The sequence below is a fragment of the Scyliorhinus canicula genome, chromosome 18 (genome assembly GCF_902713615.1).
Source record: "Scyliorhinus canicula chromosome 18, sScyCan1.1, whole genome shotgun sequence".
Lineage (NCBI taxonomy): Eukaryota > Metazoa > Chordata > Chondrichthyes > Carcharhiniformes > Scyliorhinidae > Scyliorhinus > Scyliorhinus canicula.
The window spans coordinates 97,025,244-97,044,706 of NC_052163.1; the positions used below are offsets into that span (position 1 = coordinate 97,025,244).

At 46.2% G+C, this 19,463-nt stretch overlaps 1 protein-coding gene across 1 annotated transcript in view; it reads left to right on the forward strand.

Moving 5' to 3' along the window:
- The window catches only part of LOC119953498, a 49,847-nt gene continuing 30,384 nt past the window's right edge, over positions 1-19,463 (forward strand). The window contains exon 1 of the mRNA XM_038777840.1: positions 1-174. Within this exon, the coding sequence (XP_038633768.1) occupies positions 45-174 (130 nt within the window). The 5' untranslated portion in view covers positions 1-44. The remainder of the gene's footprint in view (positions 175-19,463) is intronic.

Genomic DNA, 19,463 nt, shown 5'->3' on the forward strand with positions numbered 1-19,463 from the left:
CACACTAGGTCGCTTTCTCAGGGACTAAAAAAGTTGGTCTCAAAATGCAGCGTTCGACGGGATTTCAGAATGAAGGATTTTCACAGCGATCCAATCTCTCTCTCCCTGGACAAGCGGTAGCCCAGTTCCCATCAAACTCAGCAACAAGGCGATATGTTCTGCAAGAACATCAAGGTCTGTTGTGTTTCAATTTATCTAATTTCATGATTATATTCTTTTATTTCCACGTGTTGCACGCCCTTTCATATGTACAGATATATGTATAAAACTAAAAAGTGTATGGGTTCTAATTCAGATTTTATTCTCTTTCAGTTAATTGTTCAGTTTTTATGTTGTTCAACGGTGTGGTGCTTTGGTTTGCCTTCACTCCTGACATGTGAAAATCGCTTATTGTCACGAGTAGGCTTCAAATGAAGTTACTGTGAAAAGCCCCTAGTTGCAACATTCCGGCACCTGTTCAGGGAGGCTGGTACAGGAATTGAACCGTGCTGCTGGCCTGCCTTGGTCTGCTTTAAAAGCCAGCTCTTTAGCCCTGTGCTAAACCAGCCATGTTTCAAAATATAAAATATTCACAAGGCATTAAACTTCAATTTAACAGCATCTAAATCTCCTCACAATATTCCAAATTAAGTGTTTGAAGTGCAGGCAGCAGTTTATAGCAACCCCCCCAAAGCAACACACGGAGTTAAAGTTTAGTTGTGGTATTGGTTGAGAGATGAATTTTGACCAGGACACCAGGAAAACGCCTCAGTCTTCTTCCAATAGTGCCTTAAGATTGTTTGCATCTCAGACAGACCAGCCCTTTATTTAACATCTCATCCTTCAGCGATACATCACCTCTTCAATGTTTCACTAAAGCAACAGCCTAGGTCACGTGCTTAAATTACTATAGTAAGAAGTCTTACAACACCAGGTTAAAGTCCAACAGGTTTGTTTCAAATCACTAGCTTTCGGAGCATTGCTCCTTCCTCAGGTGAATGAAGAGGTAGATTCCAGGAACATATATATAGACTAAGTCAAAGATGCAAGCCAATGCTTTGAATGAGAGCATTTGCAGGTAATTAAGTTTTTACGGATCCAGAGAGAGGGGTAATCCCAGGTTAAAGAGGTGTGAATTGTCTCAAGCCAAGACAGTTGGTAGGATTTCGCAAGCTCAGGCCAGATGGTGGGGGGGGGGGTCAATGCAATGTGACATAAATCCAAGGTCCCGGTTGAGGCCGTACTCATGTGTGCGGAACTTGGCTATAAGTTTCTGCTTGGCGATTCTGCGTTGTCGCACATCCTGAAGGCCACCTTGGAGAATGCTTACCCAAAGATCAGAGACTGAATGCCCTTGACTGCTGAATTGTTCCCCGACTGGAAGGAAACATTCCTGCCTGGTGATAGTCACGCGATGTCCGTTCATCCGTTGTCGCAGCGGCTGCATGGTCTCGCCAATGTACCTCGCTTCGGGACATCCTTTCCTGCAGCGTATGAGGTAGACAACATTGGCCGAGTCACACGAGTATGTACCGCGTACCTGATGGGTGGTGTTCTCATGTGTAATGGTGGTACCCATGTCGATGATCTGGCTTGCGCTGGAGTCACCAGGCTAGCTGGGTGAGCTAGTCTACGGAAGCCAGATGGAGAGTGTGTATATAGCTAGTTTATGGCAGGCGTTAGGTTACAGGGTGTTGTTGCTAAGGGTGGGAAGGGGGGTAGTTGATCTGCTGACGAGGGAAGGACTTGGGTTTGGGAACATGGAGGAGGTCAGAGGTGGGGGCTGCCAGGAGGCGGGCCAGGGTAAGTGTGACACAGGGGCTGGGGGCGGCCCCAAGAAAGGAGATGGCTGATCGGTGGGGGGGGGGGGCATGGTGCCCCCCCAACCAGTCTGATCACCTGGAAGTTAGAGGGTTAAACGGGCCGGTAAAGAGGGTACGTGTGTTCGCACATCTGAGGACGCTGAAGGCGGACGTGATAATGCTTCAGGAGACTCATCTGAAAATAGCTGACCAGGTCTGATTGAAGAAGGGCTGGATTAGCCAGGTCTTCCATTTGGGGCTGGCCACTAAAACCAGGGGGGTCACGATTTTGATTAACAAATGGGTGCAATTCGAGGTGGGTAGCACAAGGATTTTTAATGAGGCAAGAGACAGAGCGGTGTTACTCCCATCTATGTCACAGGCCACCACCTCCCTGATATTGAAACGGGACAAAGACCCGGAGGCATGTGGGTCCTATAGGCCAATCTCTCTGCTCAATGGAGATGCTGAAATACTGGCCAAGCTCTTGGCTGCTCGGATTGAGGACTGTGTGCCGGACGTTATTGTGGAAGATCAAACCGGGTTCGTCAAGGGCAGGCAGCTGGTGGCCAACCTAAGAAGGCTGCTGAATGTGATCATGATGCCCCTGGAGAGTAGGGAGGCAGAGGTAGTTGTGGCAATGGATGCCGAGAAGGCTTTCGACCGGGTTGAGTGGGACTACTTATGCGAGGTGCTGGGACGATTTGGGTTCGGGGAGGGCTTTATCGACTGTGTCTGACTGTTGTACCAGGCTCCAGGAGGCTAGTGTAAGGATGAATAGGATGACGTCTGACTATTTTAGACTGTACCGAGGGACAAGGCAGGGGTGCCCCCTCTTCGCACTGCTGTTTGCGCGAGCAATAGAGCCACTGGCAATTGCCCTGAAAGCTTCTAGGGGTTGGAAGGTCCTGGTACGGGGAGGGGTGGAACATAGAGTTTTGTTGTACGCCGACGACCTGCTCTTATACATCACGCATCCAGTGGTTGGGATGGATGAAATCAAGGGGAACCCTGAAGGAATTCGGCTGGTTCTCGGGGTACAAACTGAACATGGCAAAAAGCGAGTTGTTTGTAGTCCAGGCAAGGGGCCAGGAGGGTCGGTTGAGGGGGCTGCCGTTTAGGTTAGTAGGGGACAGTTTTAGATACTTGAAAATGAAAATCGCTTATTGTCACGAGTAGGCTTCAATGAAGTTACTGTGAAAAGCCCCTAGTCGCCACATTCCGGCGTCTGTCCGGGGAGGCTGGTACGGGAATCGAACCGTGCTGCTGGCCTGCTTGGTCTGCTTTAAAAGCCAGAGATTTAGCCCAGTGAGCTAAACCAGCCCCACTTAGGGATACAGGTGGCGCGGGACTGGGGCCGGTTCCACAAGTTAAACTTATCTCGGTTGGTGGAGCAAATGAGGGTCGAGTTCCGGAGGTGGGATGCGCTCCCACTGACGATAGCGGGGAGAGTGCAGACGGTTAAAATGGCGATCCTCCCAAGATTCCTTTTCGTTTTCCAGTGTCTCCCCATTTTCAAGAAGGTTAATAAAATGATTATGGGATTTGTGTGGGCGGGGAAGTCCCCGCAGGTGAGGAGATTGATGTCGAGAGGAACCGAGGGGAAGGGGGGCTGGCGCTGCCAAACGTTAGTAATTACTACTGGGCGGCCAACATAGCAATGGTAAGGGAGTGGATGGTGGGTGCGGGGTTGGTTTGGGGGCGGGTGGAGGCCGCTTCATGCAGGGGGACCAGTTTGGCAGCCCTGGTTACAGTGCCCCTGCCGCTCTGGCCGGCACGGTACTCCACCAGCCCATAGTGGTGGCGACTTTGCGGATCTGGGGCCAATGGAGAAGGCACGTGGGGGAAGTGAAAGCATCGGTTTGATCCCCAGTCTGCGACAATCACCGGTTTGCCCCAGGGAATATGGACGGTGGGTTCCGAGCATGGCGGGGGGCTGGGATTCAGAGGATGGGGGATCTGTTCTTGGAAGGGAGCTTCCCGAGCATGAGGGCGAGAGGGAATGATTTCAGGTACTTGCAGGTGCTGGACTTTCTACGCAGACAGATTCCATCCTTCCCACACCTGCCACTTAGGGGGATCCAGGACAGGGTAGTGTCCAGTGGATGGGTGGGGGAGGGGAGGGTCTCGGATATATATAAAGAACTTATGGGAGCAGAGGAGACGCAGACTGAGGAGCTGAAGCTCAAGTGGGAAGAGGAGCTCGGAGGTGAGATAGAAGAGGGCTTATGAGCGCAGGTGTTGAGTAGGGTAAACGCGACTGCAACATGCTAGGCTCAGCTTGATTCAATTCAAGGTTGTCCACCGGGCCCACATGACAGTGGCCCGGATGAGTAAATTCTTTGGATTGGAAGATAGGTGCGCCAGATGTTCGGGAGGACCAGCGAACCATGTCCACATGTTCTGGGCATGTCCAAAACTCAGGGGGTACTGGCAGGGATTCGCGGATGTTATGTCCCGGGTACTGAAAGCAAGGGTGGCGATGAGTCCTGAGGTGGCTATTTTTGGGGTTTCGGAGGACCCGGGAGTCGAGGAGGAGAGAGAGGCTGACGCTTTGGCCTTTGCTTCCCTGGTAGCCCGGCAACAAATTCTGCTGGCATGGAGGGACTCAAAGCCCCCGAAGTCGGAGGCCTGGCTATCGGATATGGCGAGCTTTCTCAATCTGGAGAGAATTAAGTTCGCTCTGAGATGGTCACTGCCAGGGTTCGCCCGGAGGTGGCAATCATTTATCGACTTCTTTGCGGAAAATTAATCATCAGCGGGGGGAGTTAGGGTAACGTAGATTAGCGGGATAGTTAGGCGGGTCCTTGTAGGAGGGGAGCTGGTTTTTCCACTATGTTGATTGTTCTTTGCACACTGTTTTCTATTGTTGTTGTTTACTTTGCCAAAATGCCTTAATAAAATTGTTTATCAAAAAGAAAAAAGAATTTATGCACCAATTCTACCTCCAGCCCAATCTGTGTAAGTCTTCCATCTCAGTTTTCTTCCTCCACTCTTGAAGCTTTTAAAATCCAACCTTTGCGCCACCAAATCCTTCTACTCCTTACAACAACAGAGTGCCATCCATCAGCAGGATGGTGAAATATGGAAGGAGTTCAGCATTTTTCATATACCCAATCAATATTTTGTTAATACCAATCTATTGAGGAGTGGCGAAGTATTTTCTCACGTATCACAATAATTTGCTTCAGACTGTCTTTAACTAGCAACGGAGATGACAGAGAAAGAGGAATGTGGCATGGCGGGGGTGAGGGGGGCTAAGTATATTTCAAATGAGTAAAAGGACATTATAGGAATAATCAGCAAGCTTCACACAAATGTGAATGGTCAACATGCAACAGGACTATTGGACTAGAAAATGGAAACAAAAAGCAATAAGAAAATATTGGATTCCAGGATTGGATAGGGGCAGCAGAGGCTCATTGAACAGAGGAACTTCCTCAATTAAATGGCATTCTTCACTTTCTATTTCACTTTTGTATTTGGATGGATAATTTGGTTCTGAACACACCCTTTAAGGAAACAGGAGCAAGATTTTCAAAACTGCAGTTAAAATTGGCATAAAGTGTCCAAGGCCCCCATCCCAAAAGTCTAACAAAGTTTCCATGTGATGGGTAAGGTTCTAGAAACCTTTCTTGCTCTTTTTAATGAGTTGAATACCCTCCCACCAGCGCTACCAATAACGTTGCCAATCGGCACCAATAATGTTGCCAAATTAACTAGATATGGCAGTTATTAATGATAATATTGCTTTTCAGGGTCGCCAGGTATCAAATGACACCACCACAAGGTTTTACCGGATATCGATCAAAGATCAAACAACCAGTTAGTTAGTTCAAGTTCAATGATAGTTTATTTACACACAATAATTACTTTGGCATGCAACATAAAACACTACAAGCTAAATTACACCTAACACTACAACAACCTGTACTTAACTTCAGGCACCTGGCTTTATGCAGAGGAACAAGGCCTTTGTTTGGATCTTGCGCGGCTGGGTCTGGAGAAGTTACTTCATTTCTGCTGGGCTCATCCGTCTGGTAGCGATCGTTGGTCTTGAACTTGCTTTTGGTCGTGATGCTGCAATTGGTTTTAGGCGTAAGCCAGGGCCAAGAGAGACCGAGCGCCGGGGCCAAGAGAGACTGAACACATGGCAGTGTCTCTCTTTATCCTTCTGGGGTTTCGCGCTCTTTTGGGCGGTCCTTAGCTTTGGACTCAATAATTCGGCAGGCTTCGATTACTGCTTTCCATTTTGGCCAATAAAGGGGTGGGTGCCTTGATGGTGGGGCGTGTCCTGAGAGGTCATTGACCGTGGCATTTTGGACTCCCTGAGCAAAGGGAGTGGCGCCGATGAGTTTGTTTCTGTATCTGTTACTTGAGTGCAGGGGCGCGATTCTCCGAAACGGAGAGAAACAGCCGAAGCCGGAGTGAAACCCAGAGTGTTTCACTCTGGCGTCGGAGGCCGCTCCTCGCCCCCTATTCTCCCCCCCGGGGGGCTAGGAGCGGCGTTGCACGATTCTCGGGTACCGGGCCTTGACGCTTGCGTCAAAGCGGCGCGCCGGGAATGACGCGGCCGGCGGCGCCTAAGTGACGTCAGCCGCGCATGCGCAGGTTGGCCTTGATCATGGCGGCTTGATCTTGCGGGGCGGCAGAGGGAAAAGAGTGCGTCTCTTAGAGACACCGGCCCGACGATTGGTGGGCACCGATCGCGGGCCAGACATCTGATGAGCATGCCCGCGGTGCTCGATCCTCTCTCCGCCCCCCACAGGCCCCACACTTACCTGTCGCGCGATGTTCACGCCGGCAGCGACCAGGTGTGGTTGCCGCCGGCGTGAACCGGTCGGGGTCATCAGGCCGCTCGGCCCATCTGGGCCGGAGAATCGCCCGTTGCCGGGAAAAACGGCGAGCGGCGATTCTCCGAGCAGCGTGTGGGAGCAGAGAATCGCGGCCCAGGCCTTTTGTTCTGAGGAAATGGGCCATTAGAACGCAAAGTAGCTGGGGTTTTGATAGCGTCTAGCTATCTGAGTTGCCAAAATACATAAGCTCTGAGCGTCTGAGTCCTGGGTTGACCATATTTCCCATGGTCCTTTGCAGGTGGCCATATTTCCCAGGATCCTTTGTAAGTGGCCATCCCAGATGGCTACACCTTATATTCGGAGATAAAATTAATAGGCATTTGGAGAGGTTTGAGTTCAATAAGGAGAGTGATTGTATTTGACTAATCTAACTGAAATTTATGATGAAGGAACAGAGAAGGTTGATGAAGGAATGACAATGGATGTTGTCTATATGGATTTTAACAAAGTATTTGACAAAGTACCACAATAAAGGCTGGCTAACAAAATTAAGGTTCATGGCATAGGAGGGTCAAAGGACAGAAACAGTAAGTAATTGTAAATGGTTGTTATTCAGACTGGAGGACAGTAGACCATAGCATTCTCCAAGAATCAGTTCTAGGACCACTGCTTGCTTTAATGGCACAGTTCTAAAGATTATGTAGGGACAAAGGGATGTTAATGGATCTATGAAGGTGATGGGACATATCAATAGAGTAGTTACCAAAGCACTGAGTGGAGATGATGGGGACAGAGTTTAATGAAAAACAAATGCTAATTTGAGAATTTGGTACAGGTGGGAATTTAGTGCTCAGCAGGAAAGACCTAGCTATAAAAAGCTGGTTGTATACCTTTTCTCAGCCACCTGTACGTATTTAAAAGCATTAATTCAATGAACAGGTAGGTAATTGGTTGACGAGTTTTAAGATTTTCTCTTACAGCTCAGGTAATCCAGAGATTATTACCTCTGCGTTTCTACCTTTATAATTCAGAGGCTGAATTATAATAGGGGCAGTTGTTTAAACCAGAACTGGGGAAATAGTATTTTGTTAAATTTTTAGTTCAAAAAGTTAAACTACTTGATATAACAAAGAGTGATATTTATTACACAAAATGTTTTAAATAGAACACAATAAAAGATGTCAAACCAGGTGATGTATTGCAGCTGAAGCACGTGGGAGCTGGTGACAACCACATTGGCAGAAAACATCTGCAGTTTGAGAAATTTCAGCTCAAAGATGAGACAAAGTCGCAGTTTTAAACACTGACACATTAGGAATGACATTTTATTCCTGGAGAAAGTCACACCCATTAGGCTAGATACCTCTGCTTTGATCCATGTTCAGTGATAGAAGGGTGTAACTAACCGTAAGTGAGGCAGGTATAGGGGCCCAAAGTTAGCAATGGAGGAGCCTCAGTCCCTGAAATTGACACTTGAAGAACACACTTGGAATCTTCTCCCAAAGAACTCTTTCTTTCAGATGGCTTCACAAAGGTTCCACAGTCAGAATTTCAACATTTCCTTCCAGTATTCTTCTGCCCTGAAACAGCACGCGCATGCCACAGACACCCAGCCACATCAACAGAACAGCACACGCATGCCACAGACACGCAGCCACATCAACAGAACAGCACGCGCATGCCACAGACACCCAGCCACATCAACAGAACAGCACACGCATGCCACAGACACCCAGCCACATCAACAGAACAGCACACGCATGCCACAGACACGCAGCCACATCAACAGAACAGCACATGCATGCCACAGACACGCAGCCACATCAACAGAACAGCACACGCATGCCACAGACACCCAGCCACATCAACAGAACAGCACACGCATGCCACAGACACCCAGCCACATCAACAGAACAGCACACGTATGCCACAGACACGCAGCCACATCAACAGAACAGCACACGCATGCCACAGACACCCAGCCACATCAACAGAACAGCACGCGCATGCCACAGACACCCAGCCACATCAACAGAACAGCACACGCATGCCACAGACACTCAGCCACATCAACAGAACAGCACACGCATGCCACAGACACCCAGCCACATCAACAGAACAGCACACGCATGCCACAGACATGCAGCCACATCAACAGAACAGCACACGCATGCCACAGACACCCAGCCACATCAACAGAACAGCACACGCATGCCACAGACACCCAGCCACATCATCAGAACAGCACACGCATGCCACAGACACCCAGCCACATTAACAGCACAGCACACGCATGCCACAGACACCCAGCCACATCAACAGAACAGCACACGCATGCCACAGACACGCAGCCACATCAACAGAACAGCACACGCATGCCACAGACACCCAGCCACATCAACAGAACAGCACACGCATGCAATCTCTGAGCTACCCGGCCACATCAACAGCACAGCATGCAATCTCTGAGGTACCCGGCCACATCAACAGCACAGCACTGTTTCATAGGCTGTATTAAGGCTGTACTAACTTTAGGATTACTTCAGATGTCTACCTTCTCTTGAGCCGATTCAACAGGTCTGGTGAGCTTGTAGCTGTGATTTAGGAATCTTTCCCTACTCCTAACTTTAGTGAACAGCAAGTACATTGTTCAAATTGTCCCCTTTACTTCAGTTTTCCTGCAACTCCTCTTTTCATTCCCTGGTTTCTGACTGTTTTCCAGCTTCAGGGACTTACTTTCAACTCCTTACTTTTTGTCCTGCCTATGCTTGTAGCCTTAGTTCTTTTGAGAGATCTGCTTTCTGCAGTTCCCTTCCTTGTGTTTAGCTTCTTGAGTTACCTGGTTTGAACTGAACTCAAAATGCTTCTGCTGTTCTGAGTGAGTCTCTGGTTGCTAAGCAACAGCTTAGTTTTATTTTACTCCTTAATTGCTTTCATGTCACAAAATCTCAATTACAATGCAGACACAGTTTAAATGAATCTAAATTCATGCTATGGACATGCAGGTATCTTTATTTAACATGATGCTAACTGAAACTTTAACTCTTCCTCTTAGCATTCAAATATAGAAACACAAATTAAGTTTAAAATCATACCTTATTCCTAACATGTAATATAAAATTGTTTAAACCAGTTCTATTTGGTAACAGTAAGGTTCATATAAAGAATAATAGTAACATAAAAATTGGAGTCACTTTATCTGATGTGTGTAGTACCCACAATAAGTCTAATGAACTGCTGGCACAGATAGAGATAAATGGATAGGATGTAATTGTCATCACAGGTTACAATACAGGTTACAAGGGTTGGGTAATAAATATTCCAGGGTATACAATATTTCAAAAAGATGCAGAATGGAAAAAGAGGGGTTGCTGCAATAAAATATGACATAAAGACATTCGTAAGAAGTGGTCTTGGTTCAGAAAATCAGGAGGTAGAACGAGTATGTGTGGAGAGTATGAGTAAACAAGGGTCAGAAAGTCCTGGTGGGAGTAGGTTATAGGCCCCCGAACAGTAGTTAGACCACTGGACAGAGCATTAGGCAAGAAATTATTGAATAAATTATTGGAGCATGTAACAAAGGCAATGTGATATTTATTGGGGATTTTAATCTTCATAATTCAATCAAATTGACAAATGTGGTCTGGAAGATGAGTTAGTAGAATGCTTTCATGTCAGTTTCCTGGAGCAATGTGTTGTGGAAACCACAAGGGATAAAGCTATTTTCAATCTAGCATTGTGCACGGAGGCTAGCTAGTTAGGGTATTGTTGTAAAATCATTTGTCTGTCCTGTGTTACTCTTTTCATCCCCGTCCTGCTGTCTGCTTTTGTCTACAGTCTTTTGGTTAGCTACAACCTTGGGGATTTCTGCTAAACTACAAATTTTAGGCAGAGCCAAACACCCCTGTCCTGATCCACCAGGCCGGGACGTCCCTTTACGTTCTGTGCCAGAATCTGTAAGGTCGATTTGATAGATTTGGCAAGCAGCCAAACGGTTATGTAGAGGTCTGAGCCTTCTCCTATTGTTGCCTGTGATTCATGGAGCCAGCCCGAAATTTTCAGAAAAGAAGGCGGGTCTTCTGCAGAGTTCCATCTTTTGTTCAGTTCTGAGACGGTATCAGCCAGGTTGCAGCTGGAAGGCACTCTCTCTTGAAAGTGAACCCGCGGAAAGCGACATGCCCCGACCGAGCCCCTGGGCAAGCACTCAGATCTTGCACAGACCAGTTGGCGAGTGTATTCACAGACATCTTCAACACCTCACGTCTCCACTTCGAGGTTCCAACCTCCTCAAGAAGACCACCATAATACCAGTACCAAAGAAGAACAAGGTAGCGTGCCTCAACGACTACCGATCAGTGGCCCTGACATCTGTTATCATGAAATGCATCGAGTGGCTGGTTATGAGACGGATAAACGCCAGCCTCACAGACGGTCTCGATTCATTGTAGTTCGCCTATTGCCACAACTGGTCCACAGCAGATGCTATCTCCCTGGCCCAACAATCAACACTCACCACCTCGACAGAAAGGACACCCACGTCAGACTGCTGTTCATAGACTACAGCTCTGCCTTCAACACCATTATCCCGACAAGACTAATAACCAATCTCTACAATCTTGGACTTGACCCCTCCCTGAGCAGCTGGATCCTTGACTTCCTCACCAACAGACCGGAATCTGTCAGGATAGGCAACAGCACCTCCTCCACAATAGTCCTCAACACCGGGGCCACGCAAGGTGTGTGTTCAGTCCTCTACTGTACTCCCTATACACATACACAATTGTGTGGCAAGATTTAACTTCAATTCGATCTATAAGTTTGCAGATAATACAACTGTAGTGGGTCGTATCTAAAACAAAGACGAGTCAGACTACAGAAGGGAGATAGATCACTTTGTTTCATGGTGTACCGAAAACAACCTCTCTTTAAATGTCAGCAAAACCAAGGAACTGATCATTGACTTCTGGAAGCGTAGTACGACACATGCACCAATCTACATCAATGGGCCTGAAGTGGAGATGGCCATAGCTTTAAGTTCCTGGGGGTCACCATCACCAACACTCTGTCCTGGTCCATGCATGTTGATGCAAGAGCAAAGAAAGCCCAACAACGTCTCTACTTCCTACGGAAGCTAAAGAAATTTGGCATGTCTGCATCGACTCTCACAAACATCTACAGATGTGCCGTTGAGAGCATCCTATCGAGCTGCCTCACAGCTTGGCCCAAGAACGCAATAAACTACAGAGTTTGGTGAGCTCAGCCCAACGCATCACACAAGCTTTCCACACTCCCATTGATTCTGAAAACACCTCCTGCTGCCTTAGGAAGGCAGATAGCATTGTCTGAGACTCCTTGCACCTAGGCTTTGCCCTCTTCCAGACCCTTCCATCAGGCAGAAGATACAGGAGTCTGAAGACCCGCACATCCAGACATAGAACAACTTCTTCCCCACAGCCACAAAAGTCCTCAACAACTCTCCCTTGGACTGATCTGTTCCCTGTAAGACACTATTCATGATACCCTATGCTGCTCTTGCTCATGTCATATTTGCTTTGTTTCACCCTTTTTCTGCACTGTAACCAATTACTTATTTGTCTATGTATTTTGTCGGTTATTCTTTTTGTCTACTGTGTAGGTACTATATACATTCCCTTTGCTGCAGGAAAATACTTTTCACTGTACTTCAGTACATGTGACAATCAATCAATGTCTCTCTCCCCACCCCTTCGGCCAGGCGATATCAAAGACCTCAAAGCAAGTTCTGTGAAGAAAGCCAGCTAGTAAGGACTTGAAAATCTCTCCCTCTCTGTCAGGGGTTTTTAAGAGGCATTCTATCTAAACCTGTGGTGACCTTCTTGTTAAAAAAGGCACAGGTATCCATCAGAACCGGCAAAGAGATCTCTTGAATGTGAAAGTGCTAGCCGTTTCTACAGGATGGTAACAATATAATTCTCTGTCTCAGGGGCTGGGAAGAGCTGAAGATTGAAGCTTAAACTGAAAATATTCCTAAAAGTGTGGCCAAAGTTCTAGTGTAGAGCTCAGGCAAAGGGGAATAAACCTATGTTTACCCAGTAAGGAAGCTGTAGTAGTTACACAGGGAGACGGAGCCCCATCTGGTGATAGAGGGGTGAAATTGCACTGATGAGCATCCTGTGTACAGCACCATCTGGCGGCTGACGACAGGAATTGCCCCGACCTGGAACTCTTGGATAAAACAAAGGATGGCCAAAGGATGGAATTGCGTCAACCTGAAGCTCTTGCATTCATTGATTCCCAGAGGCTGCAACCACAGCAGTGAAGACTCATCTCAAACCTACCTATTAATCACTTTTTTTATCCTCACCAACCATTATCTTGTGACTGTCCGGGTGGGGGGTGGGACGGGGATTTGCTTTTCCACTTTTATTAATAAACAGTTTGTTAATGTTTTACTTATAAACCTGGGGCGAAATTCTCCCCTACCCGGCGGGGCGGTGGGTCCCGGCATAGTGGAGTGGCGCCAACCACTCCGGCGTTGGGCCTCCCCAAAGGTGCGGAATTCTCCGCACCTTTAGGGGCTAGGCCCGCGCCGGAGTGGCTCCCGCTCCGCCGACTGGCGCCAACGGCCATTGGCGCTACGCCGCCCAGCGTCGGGGCTGGCCGAAAGGCCTTCGCCGGTCGGCGTGAGTCTGCGCATGCGCCGGAGCGTCAGCGGTCGCTGACGTCACCACTGGCGCATGCGCGGTGGAGGGGGTCTCTTCCGCCTCCACCATGGTGGAGGCGGCGGAAGAAAAAGGGTGCCCCCATGGCACTGGCCCACCCGCCGATCGGTGGGCCCCTGATCGCGGGCCAGGCCACTGTGGGGGCACCCCCAGGGTCCGATCGCCCCACGCCCCCCCCCAGGACCCGGGAGCCCGCTCACACCGCCTACTCCCGCCGGCACAGAGGTGGTTTAAACCACGTCGGCGGGAGAGGCCTGACAGCGGGGGGGGACTTCGGTCCATTGTGGTCCGGAGAATCGCCGCGGGGGGCCCACCGACTGGCGGGGTGCGATTCCCACCCCCGCCGATTCACGGGTGGTGGAGAATTCCGGCCACGGCGGGGGCGGGATTTACGAAGGCCTCGGGCGATTCCCCGACTCTGTGGGGGGTTGGAGAATTCCGCCACTGGTGTCTGTAACTCATTGGAGCAGTGAAGGGTTAAAGATCTTCGGAAAACACAAATTATCGTTTAATTCACTTATGCTGGAACTCAAGGGTCTAGAACTGACTGTGCACTCAGCCAAGGGTGTCGAAACAAGCTTCATTAGTAACATCATTGTAAAAGATCCACTGGGAAATACTGATCATAATGCAATTGAATTCCATATTAAGTTTTAAAACAACATAATCCAATTATGAATAATTATCTTAAACGTAAACAAACTCATACATAGGTATGAGGGGAGAGCTGGCTAAGATCAATTGGATAAATAGACTAAAAGGGAAACATTTAAAGAAGCTAATCAAAATGTTCAACAAAAATACATCCCAGGAAGAACAAATTCAGGGACATGTCCTCCATGTACATAGATCCCTGAAAGTTGCCACCCAGGTTGATAGGTTTGTGAAGAAGGCCTATGGTGTGTTGGCCTTTATTGGTAGAGGGATTGAGTTCCGGAGCCATGAGGTCAAGTTGCAGCTGTACAAAACTCTGGTACGGCCGCATTTGGAGTATTGCGTAAAGTTCTGGTCGCCTCATTATAGGAAGGACGTGGAAGCTTTGGAACAGGTGCAGAGGAGATTTACCAGGATGTTGCCTGGTATGGAGGGAAAATCTTATGAGGAAAGGCTGATGGACTTAAGGTTGTTTTCGTTAGAGAGAAGAAGGTTAAGAGGTGACTTAATAGAGGCATACAAAATGATCAGAGGGTTAGAGAGGGTGGACAGTGAGAGCCTTCTCCCGCGGATGGAGGTGGCTAGCACGAGGGGACGTAGCCTTAAATTGAGGGGTAATAGATATAGGACAGACGTCAGAGGTAGGTTTTTTACGCAAAGAGTGGTGAGGCCGTGGAATGCCCTACCTGCAACAGCAGTGAACTCGCCAACATTGAGGGCATTTAAAAGTTTATTGGATAAGCATATGGATGATAATGGCATAGTGTAGGTTAGATGGCCTTTAGTTTTTGACTTCCCATGTCGGTGCAACATCGTGGGCCGAAGGGCCTGTACTGCGCTGTATCGTTCTATGTTCTATGTTCTATGTTCTAGGGAGAAAGATCCATCCATGGTTTACTAATGAGGTTAAGGATGGTATTGAATTAGAAGAGGCTTCTAGAGTGTGAAAAGTATAGGAGTGTGAGGACTGGGAATATTTTAAAAACCAAAGAGCCACCAAAAAGTTGATAAAAGCCAATAAAGAAAACGGAATGGGAGAATGAAATGAAATGAAAATCGCTTATTGTCATGAGTAGGCTTCAATGAAGTTACTGTGAAAAGCCCCTAGTCGCCACATTCCGGCATCAGTTCAGGGAGGCTGTTACAGGAATCAAACCGTGCTGCTGGCCTGCTTTCAAAGCCAACGATTTAGCCCAATGTGCTAAACAGCAAACTAGCCAGGAGAATAAAACTAGATTGTATGGCCTTTTAAGTACTGTATAAAAATTGCAGAGATCTCCTAAAATAAACATTGGTCCCTTATAAGCAGAGACAGGAGGAATTATCATGGGGAATTAGGAAAGGGCAGATATATTGAACAAATATTTTGTGCTTGCCTTGACAATAGAAGACACAAGTTATATAACAGAATTAGAGGGTTGCCTAGGGGCGATTAAGTGTGAGGAATTAATATTGGGGGAAAAAAGTACTGGAGAATGAAAGGGTTTGAAATCTGAGAATTCACCAGGACCTAATGTCCTATATCCTAAGGTTCTGAAAGAGATAACTGCAGAGATGGTGGATGTGCCCCAGATTCTAGAAAAGTCCCATCAAATTGGATGTTCTCAAATATAACACCACTATTTAAGAAAGGAGGAAGAGAGAAAGTAGGGAAAGACAGGCCAGTCAGCCAAACATCGGAAAAGTGCTGGAATTTATTATTATTTAAAAAAAATATAGGTTTTTTAAAGAGTTTTCATTTATAACAAAGAATAGCAACATGGGTAAATGGATATCACAAATGAAGTACTCCAATTATACAAACCCCACCCAGGAACAAACCACCCTTCCCCCAACAATGTAAACTAAGAACTAACCCCTCCTCCCCCACTAATTGCCAAGACATGAATGGCCGCCACCTCAGATAGAACCCTCCAATCGACCCCCTGATGGTACACTTGACCTTCTCTAGATGTAGAAATTTCATAAGGTCACCCAACGAGACCGAGGCACTGCGTGGAGCAACAGGTCTCCATTGCAGCAGAACGAGCCTCAGGCCTATCAGCGAGGCAAAGGCGAGAACATCGGCCTTCACACTCATCTGCAACCCGAGCAAATCCGATACCCAGAAGGACCAGGCTCCAGATGAATGTTCAGAATCGCTAACGTGGGACTTCCAGTGACAGCATGTGAAAGCAAATTGCACAAAAGGTGGCTCCTACCAAGGTCCCGGTATTTTCAGGAGATTTTAGGTTCTAACCCAGTAGACTGGTGTGCAGTTTGAATAAGTTTGTTGAGGAATGTCAAAATCCTCGTCGAAGGCGACTCCGGGAAAGAAACCCCAGGCTGGGAGCCCAGCAAAGGAATCTGGGGGAAGAAAGATGGCAGAGGCAGCCACACCCATCATGCTAGAGTGATGGCACCGGAGTTGGAGAGGTTTGGCAGGCAGGTGGCCAATCCCTGTCACAAGGGAAGGAGATCAAAGAGTCGTTCAAAGCCACCATCGAGGAGTCATTGGGCCTGATACGGGAGCAGCTGGGCAAGACTGCCAAAACTGTAAAGGAGCAAAGGGAGACACTCAAGGGCGTGGATGAGGCCTTATCATGGCAAGAGGACCAATCTGTCTTGTTGGAAGTGAAGATGCTGCTCATGTTGACAGGAATACAGGTCTGAAGGCCAAAGTGGAGGATCTAGAGAACAAGGTTGAGTTGTATGAACTTCAGTATGGTGGGCTTGCCGGAAGGCTTGGCGGTCCCGAGGCCGACCGAGTATTTTTCAGAAATTCTCTCTAGATTGGGGGTGGGATGAAGTATTCGCCATGCGGGAATTGAACAGGTCGCATCGGTCCTTGTGGCAGAAGACGCGGCCGAACGAGACACCGAAGGCGGTGATTGTGTTTCTACAGTCAGTGGCGGACTGGGTCTAAAAATATTGGTTGCCAGGAGACAAAGGGGGCCCACCCACAACTACAATGCTATCATTTAATTTTCATAACAAATAAATAACATTTTCAAAAAATACATATGGAAAAAAGGGTACAATTAAAATTTTTGTGGAAAAAATGTGTATTTCTTAGTAATTACAGTGTACATGTACTGTACATATTACTGGCAGTAGATACCAAATGTAAATACAGAATGTTATAATTGAATTTTTAATTTAAAATTTTTTTTTAAGTAATTGGTTGATATTTTTAAATAGTTTACTGCACAAGTTACACATTAACAGATAGTTCAAAAGCACAATAGAGCATTGCATGCAGTCCACTATATTAAGAGCAATCGTTTGTGTTCGCTAGATGATTGTGCGAATCTGCCAATAATTGCTTCTGCATCCAATTCATCTAACAATTCCTTTTCAATGGATAGCAACATGTATGATTCCAAATTCTCCTCAGACAGCGAATTTCTTAACCTTGTCTTTATGATCTTTAGCTTTGAAAATGTCCTCTCACATTGGACTTGAGTAACTGATAGTGTGCAGATGACTTTCTAAAGTTCATAAAGGTTATCATATGCCTTGTCATGAAGTCTGTTGGATGCCAGAATTTTTAGTACACACGATGGGCAAGTGCTGCAAATTTTACAATTGTTGCAACTGGAATCCATATTCTCACCATCATTAAGCAATAGCTTTAATACATCAAAGTTTGAAGCAAAAGAAAACAATTCCAATATTACTTGATCTTTGCTGATTTGTGGAAACAGCTTAATAATACCTTCCAATGCTTCATCTTCAAGGACCTTCTCTGCAATAGTTTTTAAACTTTGCTGGGTCCAAGCAGGACAAATCTTTATACAACTGTTTATGTTGTACAAAGCGTGATTCTAGTGACTGGACAATACGATCCATTATTAGGCTAAACACATTTACTCAAAAATCATCTAGAGAATCTGAGGAATTTCTTTCATCATCAATAAGCTCATCTGCCATTCTTTTCGTCTTCCTCTGCCTCTTAACTGGCAATGCTGTTTCCAACGCATCAATTTCCAAGGTTTGATTTTCATCCATATTTATCTGTGAAATCCTGTCATTACATTTATTTACAAATTCCAAAGCCGTGCTGTGAACGTTATCAAATGTTCTTGTCTGTTCCTTCAACTTTGTTGTAGCTGAATCTACCAAACTCCATGCAGTAAACATATCTAAACCACTTGTCTGTAGATAACTTGATAACGGGCTTGTAGTTTCAAATATATACAAGTAAGTAAATGCTGTCAATATGGTTTCAAACTTTAGAAGACTTTGAAGTAAAACATTTGCTTCATGTTTTGTTTTTGCATCAAACTTTTCTGAATCTTGTATCATTGATAAGCATGTCAATAGATTTACGAAAGTACTGGCAGCGGCATCATCAAAACGTCCAAATATAGATGTTGCTGCATTGGATTTTCCTGACCATCTGGTCTCACCAATTAGCTTTAATCGTTTCATTTTTTCTTGTCCTAGATGTTTTCCAACAACTTCTATCCATACAGCCACTCTCTTGTATGATGCTTTCACAAAAGTTGCTATATTCTGGAGCAAATTGAAAAAAGAAACTGCAGGCACACAACATTTTGTTGTTTCAGTTATCACCAAATTTAAGACATGGGCATAGCACCATATATGAAGATGTTGATCAGCCACATCAGCAATTTTACTTTGTAAACCATTATACTGGCCATGGTAGCTTGCAGCGCCATCTGTGCTGTCAGATAAACATTTTTGGGGGTCAATTTTAAGATGCTGTAATGTTTCAATCAATAGATCAAAAAGTCCCTGTCCTGTACCATCATTACTTGGCACAACTGAAAGTAGTTGCTCACAGATAATACCTTTAAGCACATGCCGAATAATAATGCTAAAGTGATCGATGGATGAATTATCTTGTGTTGAATCAACCTGAATAGAATAATATTTTGCTTGAGAAACTTCATGACTAATTCTTTCTTGTATCATATTCTTCATAATTTTGATTAACATGTTTATAGTTGTTTTACTCAGGTATGTAACAAGTCCACCACGGCCTTTACTTTGAGCCTTTCCTTGTTGCTCTAATCATTTGATTCTTTGTTTAGACTTGTTTTGCACTGCAGACACGTGAGCTGCCATAATGGGGTCATATTTTGCCATCAACTGCACTGTAGCTAAAAAATTGCCATGATTCAGAACCTCATTATCTAGAGTGCAGGCCGATTCATTTCTGTGACCTCGAAAAGGAAGTGCTTGCTTGCCTAACATCTTTATGATGTCTATAATCCTCATGACAATACTTCTCTGCTTCAATACTTCTTCTTTCCTTTTAATTAGTGATGGCTGCTGCATGAAGGACACACATTATTTATACTTCGCCTACTGGGCGGAGCCAGCAGGCAGGGTCTACCGTCGTACCTGTAGTGCAAGTCCTACCATACATCACCTAATAAAGGTGTAACAGTGGTTTACCACATTCACCCCCTGTTAAAATTGAGTCCGGCGGGGCTGGTGGAGAACTATATACAGCAATGAATTCATATTTACAATATTTGAGAGCAAAAAAATGTCTTTTGAAGTCCAGTGGACCAGTTAGA